Below are 22,185 nucleotides of genomic sequence, written 5' to 3'. Positions count from 1 at the left end.
CTTGTGCTACCTGCCAGCAGACAGCAAAGGTTCCTCAGCAGCTCCTCACCCCCCCGGGGTGTTTGGAGGAGGTGAGGCTGCCTCTTCCTGCTCTGGCAAAGGCTTTGGGGGGTTGTGCACTGCTCCCAGGTGCAAAAGGGGCAAAAAAAGCCGAGGAGGAGCCCCCCGAGATCCTGGTGGGTGCCTGGGGAGGGGGGAGCCCGGTTAGGGGGGGGGGGTGTGGGTGTGAGGAGCAGCACCAAAGATGAAGGTGACCTTTCAGACCCAGACGTGGGGCATCCCCAGGGCGGCAGGAAAGCTTTGATTTCTTTTCCTTCCTCTTTTAAACACGCGTGGCTGTAATTACACCACGGGGGGGGGGGCACAGCAGTTTCCCCCCCTCTTCCCCTTTCCCCTCCCCAGGGGACAGCGGGGCCGGGCGTGGCACTCAGCCCCGCTCAGACACCACACACTGTTCCAGGGGACACGGGGGACGCGCAGCCCCCGGACCCTGCGCGGAACCCACGCGGGACCTGCGCGCCGCGCATTCCGCACCCCCCCTCCCCACAAACCTCCCACTCCCGCTTCGTTCGCTCCGCCCATCTCTCCACCCATTGGCTGCCGCAGCTGTCTATCAGGCGTGGCCCAGCCACTCCCCGCGCGCCGTTCCGCCGCCGCCTCAGGCGATTGGCCGCCCCTCAGAGCTGGCCCCGCCTCCCGCGGGCGCAGCGGGGAAGAGGGAGGGGGAGGCGCGGGGGCCGCGGGGAGACGGCGGCTGAGGCGGCGCCGAGCGCGGAGCGGAGCCGGTGAGTGCGGGGCGGCCCCGGGACCCTCCGGCCCTCGGCGGGCACTGACACGGCCCCAGGCACCCATCACCGGCACCTCCAACCTTAGGGCCGGGCGGCTCCGGGTCCTCTGGCTGGCTGCGTGCGGGGCCGGGTGACATTGGCGCGGCCTCCCCGCGGGGTCACCGCCGCTTCGCTCCCCGTTTGCCCTCCGGGGCTGTCCCGGGGGTTCCGGGTCTCGCCGTTCGGGTTTTACCGCCCTCATTACCTTCTAGTCGGGAGTTGGGGGGAGAAGCGGGAACACACCCCGGGCTGCGGGGGAGCGGCCTTGGCCCTGGGACCCCTGAGATGCGGCCCCGGGGTCTCTTCCCTGTCCCCTCCTTGTCCCCTCCTTGTCCCCTGTCCCCTGCCAGCCCAGCTGAGGTGTGTGTCTGTCCCAGGCTCTGTTCCTCATCCCCTTCAGAGCAAAGCAGCTGCTGAGGAGCACCCCGTGCTGGGGGTGATTTTTTGGGGTTTTTTTGGGGTTTTTTTGGTGTGTGTTTTTTTTTTTTTTTTTTTTTTTTTTTTGTTATTTTTGTGGTTTTTAAGTCAATGCCAACCTGAGAGGAAGGTGAAGGGGGGGGGTCCCAGAGGGCAGGGGAGAGCCCTGGAGCACCCATCTCTCAGCATCTTCTGCTGCCATCCCAGCCTTAAGCAAAGAAGTTGCTGGGCAGGGGGGGAGTTTTGTTTCGCCTTCAGTCGTGGAACTGGGAGGCTCTGGGGTTTAAGGTGTAACAGAAAAACAGGTGGAAAACCCTTGGGAATGATTGCCCAGGGTTAATAAATGCAGAGAGCTGGTGCTGCAGTTGTTTTGTTGACCTTAAACCTCCCCTGGAGTCTGCAGGAGCTGGAGATGTTTGCTGAGCAGCTTTTTTCCTGGTGGGTGTTAATTTAGCAAACTTTGTAAAGTGGGTTTGGAGTCTGCCCTGAGTTGGCTTTTCTGTTTTTTTTTTTTTATTTATTTTTTTGGTTCTTCTGGTTACCTTAACCCAAAGCCTTTTTTTGGAGGTTGTGTGCTCCTGCTGTGTTGTTTTTTTTTTTTCCTGTGGTTTGAGGAGTTTGGAGTGTTTTGGAAAGATTCTGGGGTTTAAATGCCTCTGGTTTGGGAGAGGTGGGGTGGGTGTGAAGGAAACAAGGAGAGGTCTGTGGGTGTTGGGAAGCAGCTGAGGAGGTGCCAGAGGGTTGGTGTAACCATCCCAATGACCTGGGAGTGAATGTATTTTTAAATATTTGTATGTTTGGGTGTCTAAAACACCAGGGCTGGATTTTAGGTATCTCTGAGCATCTTTACAGCCTTCTAGGCTGACTCTGAATCAGAATCATTGCTGAGGACTTCTCAATGTTGGGCTTGAGAGGTGGGGGATTGGGGCTCTCCTTGGTGTTGGGCTTCACCAGGAACCCTCTGGCCCCAGTGATTGCTTCAGGCCCAGGAATTTCAGCTCAGGAGCTGCAAAAATCTCCTTTTAGCTTCAGCTGTAGCTGTTACCCAGGCTTGGGCAGTTCCCTACTGCAAGGGGGTGCTTGGGGTCTGCCTGGTGTTCAGCTGGGCTTCAGGAGGTTGGATAAAAGGTAAGGCGAGCACCATTCAACCCTGAGTGTGTGGTTACCTGGTGAAGCAGATGGGCTTGGTACAGGTCAGACAGGTTTGCTGGTAGAAAAAAAAATAACCAAAAAAAAAAAAACCAACTCAGGAACCAGGAATAATTTTCTTCTGGTAACTTTGCTGCTGGTTGTAGAAAGATGTATTGATTTTATGTGAAAATCTTATGTGAAAATAAGAAGATTTTATGTGCAATCCATCCCAGTGCTTCACACTGTTCTCTGTTTTCCAGGTGATGTGTAAGTGGGTGTTTTAGGAAGGATGAAGGGAGGTTATGTTGTGTGATCAGCTGAAATGCAAACAGCTTCCTCCAGGTTGCAGAATAAACCAGCAGCAGAGGAGCTCTTTAGGTTGTGCTTTCAACCTGCTGCTCCTTGCAGCGAATGCTGGAGCTTTGCCATGTCTGAGTGCTACCAGAAAATAATCCAAATTCATTGAACTTTGCTTTGGTGCAGCAGAGTTGCTGCTAAACCTTGAGTAGGATCCAGTGAGTAGGACAGCAGGGTGGGTAACATGACTCTGCACAGCCCATTGCCATTAGGAAATGACTCCTGCTTGGCACACTTTGGCTCATTTTGCTTAATGATGGAAGATTTTGAGTTCTTTTTGCTTTTTTTTTTGCTTTTTTCTTTCCCCACAGGCAATTGAAACTGCTGGGCTTCTAGAGCTGAGGTGGTAATTACCCAGTGTTGGGTTGAAACCTCATAGCCTTCTATGAGGAAATTACTAGGTGGATAGATGATGGAAGAGCAGTAGATGTGGTTTATCTTGATTTCAGTAAAGCATTTGACACCGTCTCTCACAGCATCCTTGTAGATAAGTTGACCAAGTATGGGTTTGGTGATCAGGTAGTGAGGTGGATCAGGAACTGGTTGAAAGGAAGGAGTCAGAGAGTTGTAGTCAATGGGGCAGAATCTGGTTGGAGGTGTGTGACTAGTGGAGTCCCTCAGGGGTCGGTGCTGGGACCGGTGTTGTTCAATATCTTCATCAACGACTTGGATGAGGGTATAGAATGTACCCTCAGCAAGTTTGCTGATGACACTAAGCTGGGAGGAGTGGCTGACACACCAGAGGGCTGTGCTGCCATTCAGAGAGACTTGGACAGGCTGGAGAGTTGGGCAGAGAGAAACATGATGAAATTCAACAAGGGGAAGTGTAGAGTCTTGCATTTGGGGAAGAACAACACAATGTCCCAGTATAGGTTGGGGGCTGACCTGCTGGAGAGCAGTGTAGGTGAAAGAGACCTGGGGGTCCTGGTAGACAAGAGGATGACCATGAGCCAGCAATGTGCCCTTGTGGCCAAGAAGGCCAATGGCATCCTGGGGTGCATTAGAAAGGGGGTGGTTAGTAGGTCAAGAGAGGTTCTCCTCCCCCTCTATTCTGCATTGGTGAGGCCGCACCTGGAGTATTGTGTCCAGTTCTGGGCCCCTCAGTTCAAGAAGGACAGGGAAGTGCTTGAAAGAGTCCAGCGCAGAGCTACTAAGATGATGAAGGGAGTGGAACATCTCCCTTATGAGGAAAGGCTGAGGGAGCTGGGTCTCTTTAGTTTGGAGAAAAGGAGACTGAGGGGTGACCTCATCAATGTTTTCAAATATGTAAGGGGTGAGTGTCAGGGAGATGGAGTTAGGCTCTTCTCAGTGATGACCAGTGATAGGACAAGGGGTAATGGGTGTAAATTGGAGCACAGGAGGTTCAAGTTGAATATTCGAAAACATTTTTTTCCTGTAAGGGTGACAGAGCCCTGGAACAGGCTGCCCAGGGGGGTCGTGGAGTCTCCTTCACTGGAGACATTCAAAACCCGCCTGGACACGTTCCTGCATGATGTACTCTAGGTGGCCCTGCTCTGGCAGGGGGGGTTGGACTAGATGATCTTTCGAGGTCCCTTCTAACCCCTAGGATTCTATGATTCTATGATTCTATGATTCTATGAAATGGTTTCTGGCAAAGGCTGCTCATGGATTGACTGGGGACTGCTTGTATTCCAAAGAATCTCATTTGGAATTAAAAACAAAATAATAATAATCTCTGCCTCTCTGGGACCTTGTGTGTGCCTGTGGTGACATTCAGGTGAATCAATCCAGGAGCCATGGATGGGAAAGTTGGAATTTCCACAGGAGGCTTGGGGACCGAGAGGTCACAGAGAATATTTGCTTGTCATTTCTTTATGACATTTCCTCTGCAAAATGATTTTTGAGGGGACTATCTGAGCACAGGGGACACTCAGGCTTTGGCCTCTGTTGTTGCTTGGTTGGTTTTCTGCCTTCTGTTCCTGAAGGAAAGCACTTGCTGGCTGGCAAAGGGAGTGGGCTCAGCAGAGGGCCCCTGGGATTCAGTCCCCTTCTCCCTCTGATAAAGCTGCTGTTTGTCTTGCAGATAAAGCCTGCTCTTCAGGTTGGGTTTTTTTTTATTATTTTTTTTGCTGTGGAAAGCACACTTGAGGTGTTCCCAACACCAGTCTTTGAGGAACTGAAGAATGAAGCACTGTTTTTCCTTGCCAAGCTGCTCTCTTCTCTTTCTTGCTTTCCTTCCAAGCCTGGTTTGACACAGGAGGCTCCTGGGCTCCTTGGAATAATACAGTTGGATTTGCTAGCAGAGGTTTGGATTTAACCATTTCTCAGTGTTCAGCAGCTGGTTTAATCCAACTCAGGTAACCTAAAACCATGCAAAGAATTTATATCTTTATCCTGACTTTTCTTGGCAGACTGGAGTTTTCCCTGGCTGAGGGAGCTTTGGGGTTGTACTTTGGAGCTAGGAAAGGATGTTTAAAAAAAAAAAAAAAATTAAACTCTTCCAGATACTGTAATTTAGTCTTTCAGTCAGTGATGCTTTCAAATCATAGTAACAGCTTCTGTGCAGGCCTTGAAAGGAAGAAGTGCAATGAACTATTCATAGCTTAATGTTTTGGGATCAGATTTGTGTGCAGCCCAGAGATGAATGTGACTGAAGAGAGTTGAGTCTGCAGGGCATATCTGTTCTTGGTTTTTAATGACTTAATCAAACTGGAAGGCAAAGATGGACCTCAAGGGGCCATCTAGTTATAGCTCATCCCCCCTGTTCTGAGGGTTTCAGCCCTTTTCTCTGTGATTTTCTGTGATGCTTTTGCTCCAAGGGTGGATTTAAGGCTGCAGTAATCTCAGCTCTTCCCAGACCTTTTTTTCTGGCAGGCTCAATTGCTCAGTTGAACAATACTAATTGAAGGAAAACTAATTGAGCAACATCCCTGGGCACTGTTTAACTTCAGCCTGCTTGGGAAAAGGTGTGAAAATGTCTGCAGGTACTCTCTTGGTTTTCTTTTGTCCTGATTTAATTAGCTGCTTTCATTAGTGGTGATAAGGACATCATAGATGAAAAGGAAAAAAAAAAAAAGAATTAGGAAGTGGGTAATGAGGGAAGCTGGCACCTGTGAATGGAGTTGTAGCAGTCACTTCACCTGAATAAAACTCAATTTCTGCTCCAGAGGTGAACTCTGACTTCCCCTAAGTAAGAGTGAGCAGTATGGTAGGTGCACAACACCCAATTATTAAATAATAATTAAAAAAAAAAGCCTTCTTAATTCCTATCTCCTCGTTTTTGGTAGAGCAGTGGATAGCAGGACTCAGTTTCTTCAGATCCAGTGGATTTTCTGGGCATCTTGCCTGCTGAAGCAATGTGGTTTTGCCATGACCTGTCTGTCAGGGCACTCCCCCAGCCAGAATTCCTGAATTACTTTTCTTAATGACTGCTGGGGTTGTCTGAGAGGAAAAAAAGCAAACATTTCTTAGCAAATAGCTGCTGTTAGATGCAGGAAGCTGGTGGGGCTGGGTGGTTGCTTTGCAGTGGATCTGCTCTTCTTGCTGGATAGCTGGAATTCTTGCAGAAATCTTTGTGTTCAGTGAGAGGTCTAAATTCCACTGGAGAATATCAGACAAACATCCAGACTTTGGGCTGGATGCTTGGGCTTCTTCTGGTTTCTGATGCTGGAGTAATGTGAAAACTCTACTGGCTGGGTCTGTTTTGTAGTTATTTTGCTATTTACAGGCAGTTTGGAGTCTGGGAGAGTGGGTGGGATGTTGGTGGAGAAGCTGGGTGGTGGGATTTCTACCTCCAGCAGCTGAATTTTAGGCAAAACCCCAATCTCCTCCTCCTCCTCCTGGAAGTTTGTGGTGTTCATCTCCACGTGCAGAATTGGTAAAATACATAAAATACATATTTTGGGCAGGTCAGGCTGTATGGTATCAAGTCAAGCTTTTAAGTAAGGTTTGCTTTTGAAACAGGAAAGTGTCTCCTCACCTTTACTTTTTCACTTTAATTGTACACACCTAAGCTGGAGAACCTGGGTTTATTTATTAGTTGTGGGCTCTGAAAGTTGCTCTGATTATCCTAAGACTGTGCCATTTAAAACAATTAATTGAATAGATGCAATTTATTAATTTAATAATACAATTAATTAAATGCAATACAGCATCATGGGGGGATTCACAAGCAGCTTGGACAGCTAGAGTTGGTTTTTTTTTCTCTGAACTCTCTGCTGTGGGCAATGAGCTGGCACCTGCCTCTAAGACAATCTTCCCAGGAAGTTGCTTTTATCATCTGAATAACTTGATTCTGTCTCTCCTGGCCTTTTAATCAAAATCACCAACAAGAAAAGCAGAATGTCTGACTTGTCAGGGAGTCAATTTGACAGCTTGATTGAACTTGCTCAGGTATTCATTAAGTGCCACTAGAGAGAGCTGGGAGGGAGGGAAGGAAAGCTCTAACAATGCTCTGGTTTTTCCTCTGCAGATTCCATCCCTCTCCTTGCTTTAGTCAGAGATGTTTCTGCAGTTCCCAGAATCATGGCCAGGAGACCTAGAAGGAGTCCCAGGGTTCTGAGGACCATCCCAAAGCAGATTTTAGCAGCTGAGTTCCTCACTTTACCAAAGATGCCCCTGCCAGCAATCAGCCAGGTTGGAAAGGATCTCTTGAGATCCTCAACTCCAAACCAAAGGGGCTGAGCTTCCCCATTTCCCAGCCTGGGAAATAATCCTGGGAAATAATCCTTAACCTCTGCCTGGGAATCAGCAGGCCTGAGTTACAGGGGGGTTTTTTTTTTTGAACTGAAGCTGGATGCTGGAATCAGTGCTTTGGACTTTCAATAACCTACCCTGCATTTTGTTGTAAAAGCCCAGCAAATGTTACTCATTAAACCTCCTTAACTTCTGAGCTCACCTTGGCCAAAAATCTTGTTTTCTCACTGGATTTTCTCTTAGGGGAATGCTGAGCTCCAGATGTGTGACAAGGACCCATGTAACTGCAAAATAAATAACACAGAAGTGTGGTATAAAAAAAAAATCAATCTAATCCACAGCTTTTTTTTTTTTTTTTTTCTTGTTTCCTGTGGCTTTGCAAACGTAAGTAATGACTGTGTGCAGGGCTCCACAAAATACAAGGATTTAAAAAATCCCCAGCTGCTCCCTGCTGGGTTTCAGTGGATTACTTAATGAGTGAGTCAGGTTGTTATATCTGCTCAGATTGCTCTATATGCAAAATAAATGTCTGGCTTCTCCTGGCCAGGCACCACAAATTCACACTGCAACTTGAAAGCAAAGCTTTGTTCCCTGTGGCTCTTGTCTGCAGTATTGGTCAGAAAAGCCAAAGTGCAGTTAAAAACTCCCCCAGCCCCCCTCCAAAATCCAATCAAGCTGCATTGCTTTGCAGTGAGCAACTCTGAGTCAAAATAATAAATGTGCTTTTTACTTTAAGGTCTCAGTTTAGAGCCTGTATTTATGGAGAGCATGTGGGCAGGTTGTGTAAAACAGAGCATAGGGACAGATGTGTTCAGGGCACTACAAATAAAAAAAAAAAGCAAATCTCTGAATAGGATGGAATATTGTTGAGTAAATGGGTGTCATCTCTATGCATGTGGATGTTTTAGAGTAAGTCTGAGCTTAGCAACATCAGTTTTTCAGAGTTCCTTTCAGTCATCTCATTCTCCATCATCTTTCAGACTCCTGTTTTAAAGCAAAGTTGCATATTGCATTCCTAAAGCTCTTTAGTGTGGTTTCTATTTTGGTGGGTTTATTTTTGGTAGAGATAAATCTGATATTGTGACCTAGATTTTTTTTTTCTTTTCTTTTTTTTTTTTTTTTTTTTTTTTGAGCTGGCTAGGAATACTATTTCTACCTGTGATTTCTTTCCTGCTTTTGCTGAAAGGCATTGTTGTACAATAAACTTTCCAGGCACACAAGACAAGGAGGAGAGGAAGTATCTACAGGTAGTAATTAGAAATAATCAACAGTCTGTGCTCTTCAGGATCATTTCATGAAGTGCTCTGCTCCACAGTTTTAGGAATCATCTTTACCCTTGATCCTTAGGGAAGGTTTTGTTCCCAATCTCTGATGGCCCTTTCCAAGTGCAAGGGTTGGTGCTGTTTAGGTTTTGGTTTGGTTTTTCTTACCTTCCATGACCTTTTTGACTTATTATTCTCTGAGCATCCTCCTCTTTTTAAAAACCCCCTCAGGAGTTGTCAGCACATGGATCTGTGTCTTCCCAAAGCTCTGGGAAGTGATGTCTGGCATTAAAAAGTACCCAGATGTGTTTGTCCTCCCTTGGACAGAGCAGAGGGGTGGTGAACAGCTTCATCATCCCAAACTGGTCGTGCAGGAACACAGACAAAGCTGAGCCCTCTCCAGCTTTGTGTTAATATCCCTGCTGCAGCTGAGGGGGTTTGGAACTGAAGCCTGGAGCTCATTTATGAGAGTGATGGGGGAGAAAAAAATAGGTCAGCAAGTCTGAAAGGTGCTGACAGGCATATAATATCTTGAGATTGTTAAAAAAAGGCAAAGGAAAAGAGGCTGAAAATGGCCCTTTCCAAGTCAGCAAGCTGTTGTGCCCCAGCTTTCCCAGAGAGGGACAGAGGGGAAGCAACTTGGAGTATCCAGGAGGAGGTGGGGAGCAAACTGGGAATGAGGCAAGTGGGAGAGCATGGATCCCAGCTAGGGAAGCCAGTGGAGTGGCTGCAGGCCCAGGTCTGCTGCAAGGGTGCAGAAAGGGAGCTCTGAAATCACTGCTGTGCTGCCTTCAAACTCCCCACCTCATCAAAATAGCCTTTACAGCACGTGTGAGGCATTGGATCTCTCTCTCTCTCTTCCCTAAAATAACCTCCACTTGCTGATGGCAGCCTTTTGGGACTGACTGCTGGGGCTGGTTTTTTCCATTTCCCAAGGCTGGCTTTTGAATTTCTCTATCCCTTCTCCAATATCAAGATGCTCAGCAGTCAGACTGGGCAGCCACCAAAATCCTCACTGTAAGCAATGGAAGAGGATGGAGCAGGATCTGAGTCTTCTCTCTAGAAACTGTGGATGTTTTATGTTGGAACTTGCAGCTTCTGGGCTGAAAAGAGTGGATATGATTGACCCACATTTTACATAGCACCCAATTATCCCTAAACACACACACACACACACACATTTAAAAGTAGGAAATGGTGCCAGGATCCTGGAAATGCTTTTCTGGGAGCTTGGGAGAGGGGTTTTCTTACTGAAAGTAGCCCTGGGGAGTAGGTTGCTGCTGCTTCTTGAGCTTTTTATTACCTGAGGACTTCCTACTTTGGTCACTAACTCTTGCTTTGCTCTTGTTCCCAGTTCAGGAGCTGCAGCTCTTCTGCCCACTTGTAAGTGCAACTGGTATGGGTAATGGTGTGAGAGAAGGTCAAGTGGATTTCAAGCAGCAGGATGTGGAGCCCTTTCCATCAACCCATCTCCCACCAGAGGTAAGAGCAGGAGGTTGCTGGGGAGGGACAGGAGGTTTGAGGGAAGAGCAGTGTGGCACAGGAAGCATCTCAGGGGTATTTGGGGCCTGGGAGTTGCAGGGGGTGTGCACACCCCCCTAAACTATAATTTTTTGATTTTCCTGAGGACAACCAAGCAGTTCCAGCCTGCTGGGAAGAGGCTGAGCATCACTCAGAGCTGACCCTTCTTCAGGGTTATGTCTTGTGGTTTTGGTTTCCCTCCTCTTGCTGCTGTTGGTGGACTTGTTAGGAAGAGTGGAAAAGGTGGTGACACTGAACCTTGGTCTGATTTAGAGCAAAACTCAGGCTGAAGTTCACCCAGTGCTGCCCTTGTGTTTAGCAGCAGAGAGTGGAAGGGAAAATTGCCCTGAACCACCTGGTTTTGGTAAGGAGCATTAACTTTTTAGTTGTGAAACACTCTGAGAAGGCCAATGTTAATACTTCTGCTCCCTGAAACCATGAAGCACATCAGAAGTGAACATTCTTAAGCCTTGCCTTGACTTGTCTTTCAGTTGATAACCTTCACAGTGTTGGATTTCAAGTTGTTGTACTTGCCTGCTGCCCCTCTGTTATGTAAAGATAACTGCTTTATAAATATGAGCTGTGGCAGGAAGGTCAAGAACAAACCCACTGTTTTTGCCATTCCATTTATCAGAGTATATCCTAAAGAATAAAATCTTTAGGATCCTGGGAACAATGTGGAAATTGGGCTTGGGTGTTAATGGGAGGGCAAGGAAGAAACTTCTCAACATGCTTCAATCATGAGGAGGTGGTGGTTTAGCTTTTAGAAATCCTCAGAGGGGAGAAAACAGCCCATGTAGGAGGTGGCAGAGCTTGGAACCTCACATCTTGGGCAGACAAGTTTTAATCTTTGTGCTTCATGATCTCACTGCTTGAAATTTTGACCCAAATCCTTGAGAGAGGTTTAAATGCTGCAGCAAAGGTAAAATGTGACAACTTTGGCTTGGGATTGGCTGTGTCATTCTGAACAATGTTTTGTTCCAGGGTAACCAGGAGAAAAAGAAAGTACTCAACTCCCTGATGTCTGGTGCATTGGCTGGTGCTGTTGCTAAAACAGCAGTGGCTCCACTGGATAGGACAAAAATCATATTTCAAGGTGAGTCCTGTTGGCTTTTGCAAAATGCTTTTAATTTCTTGTTAGGAGAATCCAAAACCAGCTTCTCTGATGGTTGCCAGCACTTTGCCCTCCTTCAGTCTGCTGAGCCCTGGCAGGCTGCAGTTACTGCAGTGAACAGAGCCTCAAAACCTCTTGTTTGATTCCTTTGAGAAACCCAGTGACAGAAAGGAGAGTTTTGGAGTGCAGAGTAAGCAGAGACAGGAAAAGGCAGAGTTTGAGGAGGTGGTTGGTAACACTCTGGATTTCTGTGTCTCTTCAGTTTGGAGAAAGAAGGTGGGGAGGGAAAAGGAGCAAGCTGAGGAGATGTGGTGATGCTGGAAGGAGGTAACTGAGCTGCTGGAGTCTCTTGCTAAAGGCAGGATGCCAGGGTCTGCCTCCTTAAGAGCACCCAGCCTTCTGAGAAAAGCATTGCCTTGCTGAAACTGGTCTGGTTAGAGTCAAAGTCCATGCTGGGAGGTACTGCAAGAGGTGTTGAAGCTGCAATACCCAACTTGGGCTTGCAGAGCCCTTTTTGGAACCTGCCAAGTGCATCAACTGGGATTCAGCTGATGGGAACAGGAGATTCTCATGATATGGGATTCAGCCCCATGGTGGGCTCTGCTCAGTTCCTCTGGCTTGGGGCAGGAGCTGTCAGCTGCACTGATTGCCCTGCAGGGAAGAGTGCAGAGAGCTCATAGAGTGGCTATTTGGTGAGGCCAAGAAATTAAAATCTGGTTGACATCCCAGATTAAACGAATTGGATGGGTTTAATCTAATCCCTGGATGAGATTTAATTTGGAATTGACTTTGATTTGAGATGATTTCCATTCTCAGCATAGCAGGGGCTTGAGGTCTGGAATAGCAGGGATGTAGACCAGGGAGTTAAAGCTGCAGGGAGCTAAATCCTGGGGCTGGGGTTGCATCTGTGAGCAGCTGCTTGTGCAGTGGTGAGGACACGCTGTGCTTTCCCACCAGAACAAACACCCGTAGTTCATCTGAGGTTGGAAATGTCAGGATCAGAGGTGAGATGGAAACTGCAGAGCTGGGGTGAGTCAACAGCTGTCCATATAAATCACCTTTCATTTGTGCAGGGCTTGAGTTTATAAAAAGACCTGTTTGCTTTGGCCCATTAAACGTGCAGCAAAGGCTGTGATTAAAACGGGCCCATCCTGACCAATTTCTTAGCACCAAATGGATTCCTCGGCCTCTTGCTCTCCTAAAGCTTTTTATTCTGGGGCCTTTTCCATGTTTGTGAAGAGGGAAAGCATCTTTGGGTCGTGCATGCATAGGAAGGTTGTCCCTTCAGCTAGAGACTGAAGGATTTTCCTGGGGGACAGGGATCGGAGCTCTTCTCCGTGGCAGAGCCAGATGCACTTTTTTAAAAAAAAAAACCAAAAAACCCCAAAGTGTTGGAATTGCATAAAGAAGCAGCATGGTGAAAATGTATTTGCATGTGATTGATACACTTGAGAGGTTACAAGTCTCAAAGGAATTTAAAAGAAACTGCAATAGACACTTAATTGGAACCATGTTTCATTAGCGTTGCTGCTCAGGTTTTAGCCTGGGTTTCCTTCCTGCTGCAGGAATGTTACAAAACAGGGCTGCTGGCTGCCAAATAAATCTTTCTTCCAAATGCCTTGCATATTACACAGTTAAGGAGATGCTGTCAGTTTGAGTGGATGCAAGGAAAGAAAACTGAGTGTTCATTTGAGTTGTGCGAGGATGAAACCGTTCTTGCGTGGAGCCTCACTAAGCAGACCCCTTCTTTGCTGGATTCTGGTATTAGTTTGGAGCCTGGGCATAGAAATGCTCTCCTAAAATAAGTGGTCAGTGCAGTTTTGCTTTATTTTTTTTGCTTTTTTTTTTTTGTTTTATTAACTTATTTTTAGTGTTTTAAAGTTGGGAAGTGTGACCCAAACCGAGTGTTTCCATAACAGTAGATGGAAAACTGAACTTAAGTTGCTAAAGAGAGTTTGGAAACACCAGTGGCAAATCTTGATTGACCATAATGAATCTGTATTTTCTCTTTAATTCATCTGCCTCTCTTTTTATGCCTTAGATAAAATGCCTGTGTGTTTTTTTCTTTTTTTGATCCATCTAAATGTATTGCAAGCCCTAATGCTCATTTTTTCTTTTTAGTGTCTTCAAAAAGATTTTCTGCCAAGGTGAGGTGATATGTCTGTCTCCTGTTGACCTGAGGTGTTTGACTGATGGTAGTAATAGCTCTAACAGCATCTTTTATTTGTATTTATTTAACTTTCTTGCTTGGGTTTTTTAGCAGCACTCATGGTGGAAGTGCACAGAGGGCATTATTGTTTCTAATACTCCTTAGGACAGCGTTTCATGTTCATTTCATGTTCTTATCCAGCACAGAGAGGCCTCAGTCCTTGTTAGTACTGGAAGTTCTACCTGTGACATGACAAAAACTGTTGTGGCATGGCTCAGGGATTTATTTTTATTTAGGTCTTTTATGCTGGTTGCTTTCTTTCCCCCAGGCACCACTGGGGTTGTTTCAGTGTATGCAGAAATTGGAATTTGGGAGCTGATCATTTTCATGGCTTGCTGAGTCTTTTCTTTAGGGCTGTTCCATGTGTGCTGTGCTAATATGTGTCATCTAAATGCTTGTGTCTCACACTAAGCAGATAAATTTGGGTTGAGGAGTGGTTTGTGCAGGCAGCAGGCCAGCCTTGCCCTTGGAGGGGAAATGAAGACGGTTTGAATTTAAAACTCCATCTTCCTGACTCCCCATCTTTTTTTTTTGCTCTGATGTGTTCTGGTTCAGCCTCCCCAGAGAAGACATTTCAGTTGTCTTACTCTGGAGTCAAGGCTTCAAACATAAGCAGCTGACACCCAAACCTAAGCAGCTGCCACCAGCCCCGCTGTGGTTGGGGTGGGAAGGAGGATTTGAGGAGGTTAAGCTGTGGGATCACCTTTTCCCCCACCCCTCCCCTCAATTGTTTGGACTCTCTCTTATCATGATGCCCCTGCCTGACCTTTGATCCTTTGCCTGCAGGAAGCCTACAGGCTGATTTATCACACCTACCTCAATGAAGGCTTCTGGAGTCTCTGGAGAGGGAACTCAGCCACCATGGTCCGGGTCATCCCTTACGCTGCCATTCAGTTCTGCGCCCACGAGGAGTACAAACAACTCCTGGGGAGTTACTATGGATTCCAGGGAAAGTAAGAGGCAGGATGGCTTTGGTCCTTGCAGAGGAGGATGGAGCAGTCTGTGGGACCAGAACCTGCAGGGAGGGAGCACGTTGCTCTGCTTTGTGCAGGCCTGCTGAGTTGGAAGCTCCCGTGGTGGCTTTGCAGAACACAAGGGGAGGGAGGGAGGGAGCTGAGCAAAGGGCTGGGCTTCTAGACTTGCCCAGGGAGATCTTTGTGAGGAGCTGTGTCTTCTAGAGGCGTGAGCAAGAAGTGGCCTAGACACTGAGTGAGCACTTCCCTGTGCTGGGACTGGGCAGGCAAAACAAAAAGCTTTTCTTGGCAGGAGAAGCAACGAGATCCAGCTTTGTGCTGTTACCCAAGCTGCACACGTGGCCCGAGCCTCTTGCTCTTGGCCACGTAGTGTCTGAGAAGACCCCAAGTCAGGCTTGCTGCCCTCAGCAGAGATTTTTTCTCTTAAACCTCCACCTGGAATGGCTGTGGCAAACCACAGCTGCCACAGCCCCCAGCCCCCCAACTCTCTTCAGGCTGTCGAGCAGGGAGGGGATTCCGGTAGGCGGTAGGGTAGAGCCATCCTCCAAAGCCACGTGGTGTTTCCATCTCCAGGTGATCTCTTTGGTCTCTTCTCTCACCTTACTTTAGAGCGTTGACACCCTTCCCTCGATTCATTGCTGGCTCTCTGGCAGGCACAACAGCTGCCATGTTAACCTACCCCTTGGATATGGTCCGTGCTCGAATGGCTGTCACGCCGAAGGAGATGTAAGTGCCTGATGAAAGCAAGTACAAGCACCCCCACCAAATGCAAGAACTCCCCTTGAAGGTCAGCTGACTTTATTCCCATTTTCTGGGTCACTTCTTGCTCGGAGCCTTTGGTGTAATAAACCTCTTACTGCTGGGGTCTGAGCACTGATTAAATAACCAGGAGCCTGGGTAGTCCAGGGCTTGGATGGAGATGGAGACTGCAAACCTGGGTGTTGGCTCTTGGGGAGGCAGCTGGCACAAAGCCTCCAGAAAAGATTAAACAGGCAGGATAGAATGTTGTGATAGGGCTAGAGGAGAGCTGGTGACTGGCTTCTCCCTTTGCAGACAGGTTTCTGAAATCCCCTCTGAGCTGTTTGATGAGCTCAGAGCAGAATTAATTAATTGTTTCTGATCCTTCAGAAAGTCCTGCTGGAGATGTTACTGGTGTGGGTGGTCACTAACCAGCACAGATTTGGTTTTCCTGTGTCCACCTGCTAGGTACAGCAATATTGTTCAGGTTTTCATCCGAATATCCCGAGAGGAAGGGTTGAAGACATTGTACAGAGGATTTACACCAACTATCCTTGGAGTGATTCCCTATGCTGGGCTTAGCTTCTTCACCTATGAGACGTTGAAGAAATTGCATGCAGGTAAAGACAACTTGGTTTGCTTCCATATGAAATGGTGTGTAGGCTTACTGGCCAAGTTGAGATGTTTGAATTCAGTAGTAAAAGGCCTTTTCTGGGCCTTGAAGCCAATTGCCAAGTCCTCTGCTTGCAGAGGATGCTTTGTGCCTCTCTCTCTCTCTCCCCAGTTCTGGGCTACGAAGAGGGCAAGCTGCAAAAAACAAAACAAAACAAAAACCAAAAGCAAATAGTGTCTCTGTCTTGCAGAGGAATAAGAAGGTGCAGAAGGACTTGGTTGCATCCCAAGTCAGCTAACAACCCCCCAACAAACCAAGAATTTTGGGGACAAAATCTCAGGAGCCATAGCCCTCCTCTTCAGCTCTCAGCCCGCTTGCTCTTAGCCACCTGTTTATTCCAAGAAGGTTTCTACACTCTGCTACTTTCTCTTTCCCAGATCACAGTGGGAAATTGCAGCCATCCCCTCCGGAGAGGCTTTTGTTTGGTGCCTGTGCAGGTTTGATTGGGCAGTCAGCTTCTTACCCCCTGGATGTGGTTCGCCGACGGATGCAGACAGCGGGGGTCATGGGACACACGTACAGTTCCATCCTTCTCACCATGCAGGAGATTATAAGAGAAGAGGGACTAATCCGTGGCTTGTACAAAGGACTCAGCATGAATTGGGTCAAAGGTCCAATTGCAGTGGGAATAAGCTTCACCACCTTTGACCTGACACAGATCCTTCTCCGTAAATTACAGCACAGCACTAATGTTGAAAGGTAGTAGCTTAATCCCCACAGCCCTTGCTGGGGAAAAGTGCAACACATGTAGAAACAGCAATGCTAATGTTCCCTCACTCCACACACATGCTCTCCTGCAGCCAAGAACTTACCTTTCATGTTTCTTGTTTTTGTTGGTTTTCTCTTGTTGGATTGGTTTTTTTTTTTCCCCCCCCTCTTTCTAACGAGCCTCTGAGTTATTTGGAAACCTCAACCTGAAAATAACTCCTTCCTGAACAAAATTCTTCTTCCAGTTCTGTAGAACTGAGTCCTCTAAAGTAGCTGCCTCACCTTCCTGTTTTACTCTTTTTAATACCAGGAGTGGAGCCTCTCAAACAAACCTGTGCTGCTGCCAGCTCCTCACCTGGTCTGGGTGGGCAGAGGAAGAGGTGGCTGCTGAAAGAGAGGACTCAGTGCTGTGGGAATGAACCCCCTGAGCCTGGGAAGTGGCTGCTGCTCCTGGGAGGCAGTTCCTGAGCACACGTGTTAGCTGGAGGCAGTCTGCCAAGTGCAATATCCCAGTTTAGTCTGTAGGGAATTCCAGATTCCTCTGACCTGTGAGCATCCCTCTACCTGCAACAGGACACAGTGGGATTTGACAGGTCCAGGTTTTCTTCTGGAAGTCAGCTCTGGCTAGAAACCCTGCCCTTATTCAAATGTTCTACCCATTTCTGGGTTTTTGTTGCTTGCAGTGTCCCTCTGAGATTACCAAAGACCCTAAGATAGCAGGGGAGGAAAGTTCTGAGTTGTTTTATAAATCAATTTCTCATGTTTGTTGTCAGTGTTGTTGAGTAGGGGCTGTGCCTGGATTCACAAACTGGATTGACTTGAACTGCAGTCGTGCTTTTGAGCTACCCAAACCTTTCTGTTGTTGCCCTGCTTTTGAAAGGCAGCATTTCTGAGGGCTTGGAGAGACTGCAGCATTGGTGCACTAGAAAAAGAAGTGTTACAGGCTTCAGATGTAAGCAAGTTTTGTCCTTCAGTATTATGGTTGCTGCTTTACACACGATGCAAGAACAAACATCTCAAAGCTGCCTGGGTGATGCAGACTTCCCTCTCCCACAAGCCTGCTCACATCTGGTGAATGCAAACTCATGCTTGACCCAAGCTGCTGAACAACCTTGCTCTTTTTTGGTACCTGCTGTGGCAGTTGTGTCACCTCCATTCACACCTAAACCCATTGGCTTTGATTCCCAGAGTTCTGGCCCCACTGTGTCCATGGGAGAAGGGGCTCCACACCCCATATTGACCCCTCAGAAATCATACCCAGTGCCAAAATGAGTGAAGTACCTTTCAGTGTTTCTGTTTCAAACTCATCTTTGAGGAAATAGAGCTTAGGGGTGGTTTTGTTCTGTGTTACATTTGGAGTGCAAGAGAGATCAGAGCAAACTTCAGACTTTTCTGAGAATCAGATTAGATAAACCAAGATGAGGAATCCCTTTCCAGCTGATTCAGTCTGTAGTGTATAATATCAAGAAAAATAAGGCATAATTTACAAGCTCTCCTTTTCTGGTGTAGATATTTTAGTCATTACCATTTGATTTATTAATGGGACTGGAGGTAATGGCACGATTGGTAGGAATAGTTTTCTCCTTTCTTTTGTCTTTGCACTTGTTCTTTGAGGCATAACCTGCTTCTGATGCCAAATATTCCCCTAGGAATTGAGCACCTACCCTCCTGCTTTGTGGAGGAGAGCCAGCAGCCTGAAGGACTGATGTGCAGGTTGTGGGACTGATCACACACTGATGGTTGTGGATGGGCAGGGCAGTCACCACACTCATTCCTGCCTCCAAGCCCACAAATGATGATGATTTCTGTTGTCAAACCCCCAGTCACTGATTTACCTTGTAATTAATGTTAGGTGGTGGTGTTTTGAGGGGGTTTAGGGAGGATGGGCATGAATTCTGTCTCTATTTTTTTTTCTCCCATCACTAGTGAAAGGTGAGTGGACTTTTGTTTAGCCCTTTACAAGAGCACCATTTCTTTTCTCCAATGGAGAAGCCAATTACTTCTGCTCTTGTCCTTATCTTCTCTGGCACAGTGAGGAAATTTTAAGGCAGTTGAACCTCCCAAAAAGTGGGGTACAGCCCAGCACTGAGCTGTGCCAGCAGCTGCCTGGCCCAACATGGATCTGTGTGTCTGGGTGGACATGCCAAGTCCTCCCTCAGCTTGGAGCCTTCCAGCTCAGTCCTTTCTTCACAGGTACTACATGAAGAGGAGAGGAAGCTGAGCTGGGGCATCCAGATCAGAGTTGGGGCATTCAGATCAGAGCAGGTTCCTCTGCTCCCCACTACACCTTGTTTTAGGGGGTGCTGAGCATCCCTGGGGCATCAGAGGTGGCTTCATTGCTCCTGGGTCCTGACTGATTGACACTGGGTGACCAGGTTCTTGTTTGGGATTGGGCTGGAGGGCTCTTGTCCTTATCTTCTCTGGCCCAGTGAGGAAATGTTAAGGCAGTTGAACCTCCCAAAAAGTGGGGTACAGCCCAGCACTGAGCTGTGCCAGCAGCTGGCCCAACATGAATCTGTGTGTCTGGGGGTTAACATCCCTGGGGCATCAGAGGTGGCTTCATTCCTCCTGGGTCCTGACTGATTGACACTGGGTGACCAGGTTCTTGTTTGGGACTGGACTGGAGGGCAGCTCTGCAGAAGGGACATTCTACCCCATCAGGAGTGATCCATGGAAGGGAAACCTTTGGAAGTGGCAGCTTCTGGGGCCTCTGAGCTGAGAAACCAGACCTGAAGCACAGCCAGGCTTGGGCTCAGAGAAGTTATTCAGCTGCTGCACCTGATTTTTAATTCAATGGAATTTCAGCCAAGCATGGTTTGTTTGGGTTGGTTTTTTGTTTTTCCCCAAGGTTTTGCAGGCTGTGTTTGTTCTGAGACAGATCTTTGGATTCAGTCTGTAGTGGGTTTGGTGCTTTTGTTGCTTGGGCAAAAGTGCTCAGAATAACTGTGTGGTATTGCTTTGGGTGGTTCTAAATAGCTCTTTTTTTTTATTGTTTTCTTCTCTGATTTGAATGTAGCAAAGGAGAAACAGAGTGTTCTCTTCCTTCCTAATCCTTGCATGAATTGAGGTGTGTTCCACATCTCTTTGCTGCCTGGAATGAGTGCCTGAGAAGTTTTGGGCATGCTGATTTGGGAAGGGAGGAAAGTTGCCAAGAAGATCTCTTGCCTTTAGCTCTGAGAAAGCAGACAAGTCTAACAGGAATATTCCCTCCTCCTTTTCTTGACCCATAATTGGTTTTTTTTCCCATTTTATTCTTCTCAAATACTTTTCTCCTCCAGTCCTGTTTCTCACTCTTCCTCAATGCATAACTGCCAAACATTAACTTGTGCTTTTTCTTTTTATTTTTCTCATCTAATCTCCCTCTTTCTCTGCTTCTGCACCTTTAGTCCTGCACTAGCACTTCAGGAAAATCAGATCCAATGAAATGCAGCCAAAAATGACAAAATTGCAGCTTTGGTGGCTGTGCCCAAACAACCCAACCAGGCTTCCAGGGATGCCTGTGGGGTGGGGGGCAGGATGTTGAAGGCACTAAATGATGGGACAAGTGTTTGGGGGTTGATTTTTAAATTGATTTTTTAATTTGTTGATAAGTTCTTGAACTACTTGTCCATCCTAGCACCTTTCCTTCTCAAGCTGTGAAATCCTGCTGCTTCTCCTCTCCTCTTTTTGATACCTCCATGGGATACCCACTTGCTCAGGGGGTCACCAACCCTTGGAGAGGGGCACTTGGGGAACTTGAATGTGTGAGAGAGAGAGAGGTGGGATCTGAGCTGACTTCTTGCAACCCCTTTTTTTTTTTTGCCCTGCATTCCCAGGGAAGGCAGAGCAGCTGAAGAGCTGGCTTGGGGCTTGGTAGGACCATGGTGGGAGGATCAGGAGAGGTGTGACAGGTAGGAAATCACTGAAAATCATGGGTGGTGGAGCACTGGTACTCCGTGGGTGCTCTCCAGCAGCAGCTTCAGAGCCTTTGTGGAAAAAAGAGTGGTACTTGTGTTCACTTTTTTAGCATCTTTTGCCCCCAAGGACTCAAGCACTGTCACCTTCACCCTCTGGTGACTTGAACACAAAAAAAAGCAGATGAGGAATGACAAGAACTGAGGGAGTCTGGTGCCAGTCCTGGGCAGGCAGAGGGAACACACTGGGATGCTGGGCCAGAGGAGGAGGTGGGCTCTTACAAACCAGCCTTTTTTTCTTTTAGTTTTTTTGTGTTAAAATTGTAGGGGCTGCTTCTTCCCTCTCAATGCCATGGGACACAGGGATTCCCAGCACTCTTCTCTCCCTGTGTGGTCTATGCACATAGCAGCACAACCACTGTTGAAATGCCTTTTGTGTCTTCCCCATCCACGTGTGTGTGTGTGTGTGTGTGTGTGTTCTGTGTGTGTGTCAATTTTGACTGCTTTTCTTGGATCTGGAGTTCTATTTTATTGCAGTGAAGACACTTTGTTATAATAATGTTTATATATTTTAAGATTTGTGCCAAGAGAGGATGTATATTTAATAAAAAATTATCATTGACTTGGCAGGCTCTCCTCAGGGTGTCTCCTCCTGGATGGTGTGTGTTTGGGGAATAAACCTGGGGTGCATTCAGCACCTTTCCAAGTGCTTTAGGATTGGCCTGGGAGTTGGGAGAAGCTTGAAAGGAAGGGAAAAGCAGTTCTGGAGCTGGCTCAGAGTGTCCTGCAGGGGAGGTTTGTGCTGTCCCCATCCCCTGGGTTGGGGTTGCAGTGGCAGCAGGTGGCACTGTCGGCTCAGCCATGGCTTCCCCCAGCTTGGGGACCCCCCATTTGCTGGGGCTTTTCAGCTCTGGCTTGGATGTGACCCTGTCCCTGCCTCACCAGCTCCCAGGATGGGGGGAAGTGGGGAGGTGGCAGGAGGGAGATGTCCTGGCTGTACCCCCAAGGGAAACTGAGGCACAGGGGGATGAGAAGGAGGGGTTGGGACTTGCACTAAACCTTGCAGGGAGCCTGGAGAATAGTCCCTGGCTTCAGGGTTATATCTCTATACATTGGTATTTATTATATGTATTTATTATGTATATTATCCCTGCCTTGAGGAGCACCCACTGGGGCTGGGTTGGGTTGGGTTGGGTTGGGTTGGGATGGGATGGGATGGGATGGGTTGGGATGGGATGGGCTGCCAGCCCCTCAGCCAGCCCTGAGGAAGCTTTTCCCACTCTCCCAAGCAGGATCAGTTCTCTGGGATGCAGGCAGGGGGGGCAACACCCACTGGGATGGCAATGGGGTGGGATTGGGATGGGGTGGGATGGCAGAGCTCATTCCTTCTCTCCCTGCCAGGACCCCATGGCAAAGATCTCCAGGAGCAATCCAAGCCCTTTGTCAAGCCCGTGGGGTTTTGGGGAGCAGGGCTGAAGGCAGGAGGTGAGCTGGGGGAGCAGAGGGCTGAATTTGGGCTCCTGGTTCCCCTCCAACCCCTGGTGCCAGCACCAGAACCACCTCCTGGTCCCAGCTGCTGCCTCTCTCCCCAGAGCCTGGCTCTCCCCGAGTCCTTTTTTCCATAATGCCAAAGAGTTAAAATAATTCTGGGGAGAGGGAGATGGGGGGGTTCTCTCATTTTATTTGATGTGGCCCAATTCCAGTG

General features: G+C 47.8%; 1 protein-coding gene across 3 annotated transcripts; it reads left to right on the top strand.

The window, feature by feature from the left end:
• The first annotated feature begins 717 nt into the window (after positions 1–717).
• Positions 718–21,102, top strand: SLC25A42 (solute carrier family 25 member 42). Of its 3 annotated transcripts, XM_030466511.1 has the most exons (9): positions 734–785; positions 10,010–10,132; positions 11,156–11,267; positions 12,243–12,314; positions 13,407–13,432; positions 14,281–14,447; positions 15,078–15,194; positions 15,675–15,826; positions 16,257–21,102. In XM_030466511.1, the coding sequence occupies exons 2-9, from the start codon at positions 10,049–10,051 to the stop codon at positions 16,580–16,582; spliced, it is 1,056 nt and encodes a 351-aa protein (XP_030322371.1). In that variant the 5' UTR covers positions 734–785; positions 10,010–10,048; the 3' UTR covers positions 16,583–21,102. The 3 variants fall into 3 exon arrangements, with proteins under 3 accessions (XP_030322373.1, XP_030322371.1, XP_030322372.1); XM_030466513.1 differs by lacking the exon at positions 12,243–12,314 and having other exon boundaries at positions 718–785; XM_030466512.1 differs by lacking the exon at positions 12,243–12,314 and having other exon boundaries at positions 737–785; positions 10,005–10,132.
• Positions 21,103–22,185: the final 1,083 nt, after the last annotated feature.

The sequence above is a fragment of the Calypte anna genome, chromosome 28 (assembly GCF_003957555.1).
Source record: "Calypte anna isolate BGI_N300 chromosome 28, bCalAnn1_v1.p, whole genome shotgun sequence".
NCBI classification, from domain to species: domain Eukaryota; kingdom Metazoa; phylum Chordata; class Aves; order Apodiformes; family Trochilidae; genus Calypte; species Calypte anna.
The sequence above is the reverse complement of the archived record's forward strand: the minus strand, read 5'-3'. Positions and strand labels throughout refer to the sequence as shown.